This window comes from Arachis ipaensis, chromosome B6 (genome assembly GCF_059453495.1).
Source record: "Arachis ipaensis isolate K30076 ecotype BB chromosome B6, ASM5945349v1, whole genome shotgun sequence".
NCBI classification, from domain to species: Eukaryota; Viridiplantae; Streptophyta; class Magnoliopsida; order Fabales; family Fabaceae; genus Arachis; species Arachis ipaensis.
The window spans coordinates 131870235-131877644 of record NC_142441.1 but is presented as its reverse complement, the minus strand read 5'-3'; the positions used below and the strand labels follow the sequence as shown (position 1 = coordinate 131877644).

The 7410-nt window shown below is 40.6% G+C and overlaps 1 protein-coding gene across 1 annotated transcript; it reads right to left on the bottom strand.

Annotated features, from left to right (window-relative positions):
* Nucleotides 1-2798: 2798 nt before the first annotated feature.
* LOC107647292 (uncharacterized) lies at nt 2799-3788 on the bottom strand. Its single transcript, XM_016351385.1, has one exon. The coding sequence runs from the start codon at nt 3786-3788 to the stop codon at nt 2799-2801; it is 990 nt and encodes a 329-aa protein (XP_016206871.1).
* Nucleotides 3789-7410: the final 3622 nt, after the last annotated feature.

Sequence of the window (7410 nt, the reverse complement as noted above, 5' to 3'; positions counted from 1 at the left end):
AAAATCCAGTTAAATAACAGAGGTTTATATGAGAGGATAAGTTTTAAAAAATTTAGGAAGTCTCAATCAATTCGACCTATTGTCTAACGATATGACTAACATACAATCCACTAAATACAACCCAGTCTTTTAGGAATCGGCTGCCTCATCATAATCTTCAACCCCGTCGGTAATGGACTCCTCTAAATTGCCGTCTCTTGTCAACCGCATGCATTCGACATCAAATTTAGGCAAGCTCCTCATACAGGACTATGGATGAAGGTCGACCTCGCAATGTTCATAGTCTTCGCCCATGTCATACAAATCTCTTGGTTTCACATGGACTACTACACTTCATCCGTTCTCCACCTCATCCTCCACGTAGAACACAAGACGCGCCTCAGATGCCAAGATGTACGGCTCATCATCTTCTCGATCACCGGTATGAATCGGTGTGGCAAAATTGACACAGGTGTGGCCGAAAACATCCTGTCGGATGCCTCTCCTCGATGTGGTATCCGCCCAAAGACACTTGAACAAGACTACATTGAATTGACCACTGTAATTTAGCTCGATGGTGTCTACTAATCTCCCGTAATACGAGACACCGCCAACAGCAACATTGGCATCCCGTTTACTTGCATAACTTCTAGTATCCGAAGTGACATAAACTCCGCTATTCTGTGTTTTCATTCTTTCCTCCCTCGACATGGTCCTAAATTTAGATCCGTTGACGTTTTACGCCTGATAGCGTTTGGCCTGAGCAATCGGACCGTAGGCGAGCCACTACAACTCGTTCGAATGATTGGTGCTTCCAAATGTGACTTGTCATTGAACCATTAGAGGCAAGAAAGCATCAAATGGTAGTAGGATCCTGGGATATTAAGATTACCATATGCCTGAGCCAGTTTGAAAATTCTCTGTGCACAACATTATCTATGTGAGACTGGGACCTTGTTTTACTTTGCAATTTTCTCTTTGTGATGGCTCTGTACTCACTGTGCACACAAAAAGATACTTCAAGTTCAGTACTATCAATACCAAATTGGCTCACGGTATAATTTTAGAACTCATGCTCTGTACGTACTCCAATAATTTCTCTATAGTAATGCAATTGACCAGTACATAACGATGTGCTTGAAGCTTTTCGGTTGGTGTTAGTGTGAAAAATGAAGCTGCCCCGACCGCCTTTCCAACCTCTGGGAACATGTTGGCAATCTCGCTCGGCGGAGCATCGCTCGGCCGGTCGTCAACGCGCGTCGGTCGGTTGATCCTAGTCTTGACGTTATCTAGGTATCTTGAACAGAATGTGAGAATCTCCTCGGATAGGTAGCTCTCTGCTCTCGATCCTTCCGGTTGTGCCCTGTTACGCACGTACTGCTTGAGACAACATAGGTATCTTCGAGAATGTAACATATAAATTACTAGGTGATAGCTATCCTAATAAAATAGGCCGAGAAAGTTTAAGTAGATCTTTACCTCTCGATTGGGTACATCCACCGGTAGTGCACTGGGCCACTGAGACGTACCTCCTCGACCAAATGCATCGTTAGATGATCCATGACTGTGAAGAAGGAATGTAGAAATATCATCTCCATGTGGCATAGAGTATGGACCACACGATCCTGAAGGAGAGGAAGTTGTTGAGGATCTATGGATTTACTGCATATTAGTCGGAAAAAGGATGATAAATCAGCCAAGACGGCGGACACTGAGGTGGGCAATACGTGTTTTGACGCAATTGGCAATAGATGTTCCATTAGAACATGGCAGTCATGAATCTTTAAACCAAATAACTTGCGCTGTTTTAAGTCAACACAGCGAGAGATATTGCTAGAGTACCTGTCTAGAAAGACCACATTCTTGATGGTCCTAAGAAAGACATCCTTCTGTGAGTTCGACATGGTAAAGACTGCAGCGGGATACTTTCCACCTTTAAGTGGCCACATATCATGCCTGATTCCCATCAACTGGAGATCTTTACGAGCTTTCAGGTGGTCTTTGGATTTACCGCTCTCGTTCAACATGGTGAATACAATGTTATCGCACACATTCTTCTCTATGTGCATGACGTCAAGGTTGTGACATAATTCGTTGTTCTCCCAGTATGGAAGATCAAAGAATACACTCCTCTTCTTCCAAGGTGACTCGTCTTGCACCACGGTCTGTTGGCCACGTCTTCTTTTACCGCCCACCGTTTGTACCTTGCCCTATGAGACGGGCACACCCTCCAATTGTCTCAGGACATCCCTGCCAGTCAATTTGGTAGGTGGGGATCTATCCTCTACTTTACCATTAAATCTAATCCGGTCTTGTCTAAATCTGTGATCGCGATTCAAGAAGCGCCGATGACCTATATAACACCATTTCTGACTGAAGGTGAGTCGCATAGTCTCGGCGTCCAAATTACACGTGGGGCAGGCTCTCCCACCGTACGTATTCCAACCAGATAAATTGCCCAAGCTAGGAAATTCGCTGATAGTCCACATCAACGCAGCACGTATCTTGAATGTTTTCTTCTCACTGGCGTCGTAGGTATCAACACCGGCCCACAACTGCTTCAACTCATCGATCAGGAGCTGTAGGTATACATCTATGTCATTGCCAGGCATTTTAGGACCGGAAATGATCATAGAGAGTATAAAGTTGGTTTGTTTCATGCAAATCCATGGGGGTAAGTTGTATGGAATAAGAATCACTGGCCATATTGAGTACTTTGAACTGAGATTTCCATAAGGATTGATGCCATCACTGGCCAAGGCTAAGCGAACACTGCGCGGATCGCCAAAAAAGTCAGTATATCTCATGTCAAATGCTTTCTAACCCTCGCCGTCTTTGGGATGCCTCAAGAAACCGTCAGAGTTGGTGCCTCTCTTGTGCCACAATATGTCCACAGCTGTCTTTCTAGACATGGATAACTGCTGCAACCGTGGAATCAGAGGAAAATAACGAAGAACTTTCGCCGCCTGAGGTTTACCATTCTTCTTGACAATGACGTTGATCCTTACTACAGAATTCTTCCTGGTCTTCTGCTTCCACTTGGATGCTCCACACCGTTTACATCTAGACAGGTCATGGTCGGAACCCTGGTATAGCATGCAGTCATTCGGACATGCATCTATCTTCTTGTACTCAATACCCAACTTCCTTATGATCCTCTTGGCATCGTGCAAGGTCTTCGGAATCTGTGCATGCTCAAAGGCATCCCTTAATAGCTCTAGAATCAATCCAAAAGCCTTGTTGCTCACTCCACACATGCACTTTATATGGTACAGCCTCACCAGGAAAGACAGCTTCGAGAATCTTGAACATCCCGGATATAATTCCTGCTCGCCGTCCTTAAGCAAGTCTTGAAAGGCACGAGCCTCATGACTAGGTTCATCAGATAAGTACGGCAACCCATCCGCAACGTCTCTAGCATGCCCATCCATGGGATCTTCATCCTCACTCTGCAGTCCCGGCAAATCGAATGCGTCGTGGATCATGTCACACATTTGATCTCCTGAATTTATAGTGGGATCTAGTTCTTCCCTACCGCTGGGCCTCTCGTCTACGATCCTCTCACCGTGATGTAACCAAAAGGTATAGTTAGGGGGAAATGGTTTCATCAGAAGATGATCGTATGCATCTTCTCTAGTCTGGAAAAACCGGAACCCACACATAGGGCATGGACAATGTATCATCCCATCGGATGATGCATTGACAAATGCGAAGTCTAGGAATATATTCAGTCCATCCCTATATTCTACACTACCTCGTGGCTTTGTAATCCAGCTCTTATCAATGTCTAAGTAAATGAAATAGCACATACAAATAGATAATTACTAAAAAAATACATAGAACTAAAAAAACCAAATAAAAAATGGGGTGTGTGTCAGGTGAACCAATAATAGTCTATCACAATTATGATATGGAAGAGTACCATACGTAATAAACTCGACAATATATTACAAGAAAAACTATGTAGGGAGCAACGCAATAACTCAAAACGGAAACAGAAACAAAGTTGAGTGCATCCCAGATAACATGAAGAACATGAAAGGTATTGGGAAGGAGGCTTACTCATGTTTAAAATTCCGTGCTTTCTTAAAAGAATACTGGTAGAAAGAATTGCTGGTTCTAAGTCCAAAAAAAAAAGATAAAGAAAAGCTACCTTAAAAATTGAAAAAGAAACCAAGAATAACTGTTAAAATTAAAAAATAAATAGGTCAACAAACATAACTAAACAATGATCATGTACAGTGAATAGAATCTTTAAAATATCTCAAAAATGGAAGACAAAATAGTATTAAAAGTTAGAATTAAAAGAAATTTAATAAAAAGGGGTTAAAATAACGACAATAACAGATGGAGGTTAGATTCATAAAATTTAAGGATATATTACTCCTTGTATGCTTATAAGAAGGTCTTATTATAGTTCCCCTGCTATAATTGTTTTCGACCGTGTAAATAGAATAAATGAGTTTCAGTGAAAAAGAATAAATTATTAACCCCTCAACTCAATTTCAATATATCGAAAAAATCACTTGTAACAGGTTTTGAGAAATCAATATTGTTCTTTTACTTGGAAAAAAAATGGGCAAACAAAAAAATTTGGTTTTGAGCCATGGTAAGGGAGATGCTATAACATTAATAATTATAGTAATAATGATAAATAATTTAGTTGAGTTCGTTTGATTTTTTGGCTTCATTTGCCTTGTAACAGGAAACTGTATTACCCAAGCAAGAAGTAGAAAGAAGATACTATGGTCAAGCGAAATAAATTGAAGTCAATAAAAAAATGAAACTTTATAAGTAAACACGCAGAGTCCATAATATCTTCATTGTTTTTCATACCTGGAAAAATGCCCAAAATCCTATCTTATGTAAACTAAGTTCTCTAACAATAATTAGTATATAAACCAACCAAGCTAGCTAGCTGCGGAAACTAGTTAAGCACTACTTTCAAGTTTAACATAAATAATAATACAAAGGAAACCTCTATATTCTGTTGCAATTTGTTGAACGTAACAGGTACCAATCAGTCAAACTAAAAACGAAATAAAGACTCATGTATCTATATGTTTGTTAGAACTTAATAACTCCTCTTGACTTCAACATTTCATTCATTAGTCAGAGTTTTTGGAAATTAGAATGTCACCAAATATACTATATTATCAATTATCCAACAATATCCAAAACTCACATAATATTGCTTATTTCACTTTAATATTACTAATAATAGGCAAAAGATGCAATGGTGAGAAGTTGTCAATGCAGGTAAGTATTGGTTATAACACATTTACAATATTATGGCTACATCAGGCTCAAATCCTTGTTATTATAATCCTTTTCCTAACTAGGAGAATGATCAATTCCACTACTCACATATGCAAAAGATGAATGGATGCAATATTAATAAATCAAATTTATCATAGTGGATTCAAATTTCCAAGCTTAGAGACAGACCATAGATGCAGGATAGAATGCAAAGAGCACAATGGAGATCATTATGAAAACTGTAGCGTTTGTATGTCGCATAGTTCTGTACACGCACCTAAAAGGAATGATGACAACCACTTTGCATCTATATATCAGGATTAGTCCAGAACCTTGTAACTAGATTAGTCTATTTTAATTTCACACTTTAAAAGCAACATACACAGGGAGGGGGTTCAGTGATGGTTCAAAGGCTAATGGGATTTTCTTTTCTCTCATTCAAAATATTGCTTGATTGAATCCAACTCACACGATTACCCTTCAAGTTCAACTAACTATAGCAGGTTTAAGAAGGCAATATAAATTTGATGATCCATCGTAAGAAAAAGGGGAGGAAAAAAGAAACAATGAACAATCGATTGAGCATCAAAGAATCTGTAAAATTAAATCAAACCAATGGTATCAACATGCTTTTTTGTTCACTCAAACCACTCAACCTTGTTTCTCAGCTCCACACTCATCACACAAAGTGAAAAGTACTCTATCTGTCTACACAATAAGAGATTCACTCAAGGGTGAGAGATAGACGATATTAACGTGAACCAATCAAGTCTCAATACTGAATATAAAAATTAACAGAGCAATTCATCCTTGATGATCATGGACAGATGTATTATACTCTAATTTTTGTGATCTTTTGGAAGATAAACTTGCAATCTGCTAATTAATCGTACTGAATGAAATCCCTAACTTGAAACAGCTTCAATTAACCACAATTTATAGAACATATAGACAAATACATGTTCAGAACTCTGAACCAATAATGAAAATGTGAAGAAAAGCTCAATGTGGAAGAACAAACCAATGAAAGGGGGAGGCAGTGATAGCTAGGATTCGCGCACGATGGAGGACGGTGTCGCAGTTTCTCGCACTACCGATGAGATGCTCAACTTCGTCGCCGGTGATAGAACCACGGTTGGCCGCTGTGTGATTCGACAGCCACGACGAAAGCGCCGGGTGGAGCAGATGGTACGCGGCTCTGCTCCCGCTCGTGTTTGGCGCGCTACCAAAATCAAGTGACGGGTTTCTGCAAAATTGGGGGGAGGGGGTCTCAATTAATGGCAGTAAGGTAAAAGGGGGAATTGAAACTCACCTAGCGGCGTTTTTGGGTGTACTCGCTGGTAGATTGCGCCAGATTTAGGTTGGGTGCTCTTCGTGCCTCTGCTCGTGCTTTCGTTCGCGCCAAGAGGTTAGGTAAAATCAGGAGGGTTGAAGATATATACACCAAATTCGCAGTGGTTCGGACTGCACGGCCGCTATCCAGGGGCGTTTAGCGGTACCTGCCAGACCGCCGCTGATCTCTGCCGGGATCTTCTCAACTAGCGGTGTTTTTGGCTAGGGCCGCTGTTTCTCCGCCGCTAGGCTCCGCCTCTGCTGTAGTGAATAGAGAGGCGCTTTGGGTAAAAGTTATGCGAGCGAAGTATGGGGGTGGAAATGATACTATTCCGAAAGTAAAGAGGAAGGACAGCAACTTGAATGCATGGATTGGTATCTTGAAGGTTTGGGATAAATTCAAAGAAAACCTAATATGGAGGATATGTGATGGGAATAATACCTACTTTTGGCATGATCACTGGATCCCGGGTATTTCCAATGTAAAGGAGCGTGCACTAATTGACCTTAATGGGGAGAAACTTTGTGAGCGGGTTTGTAACTATACAAATAATCTAAGGTCTTGGAACTGGGTAGCTCTCTCCCAGGTTCTACCGGAGGAGATCGTTGACCACATTCAGGTTCTAAAGACTCCTACTATTGGAGAAGATTTATTGGGTGGCTACCAGCAGTAGATGGCATTTTCACAGTAAAATCAGCCTATACCTATTTCAGAAATAGTAAAAATACTAACAAAATTTATAAGCAGCTTTGGAAGATCGAGTTACCTTAAAGACTCAAATCCTTTAGATGGCTCATGATGCATGAGGCGCTTTTAACAAATAGCAAAAGAAAGAATAG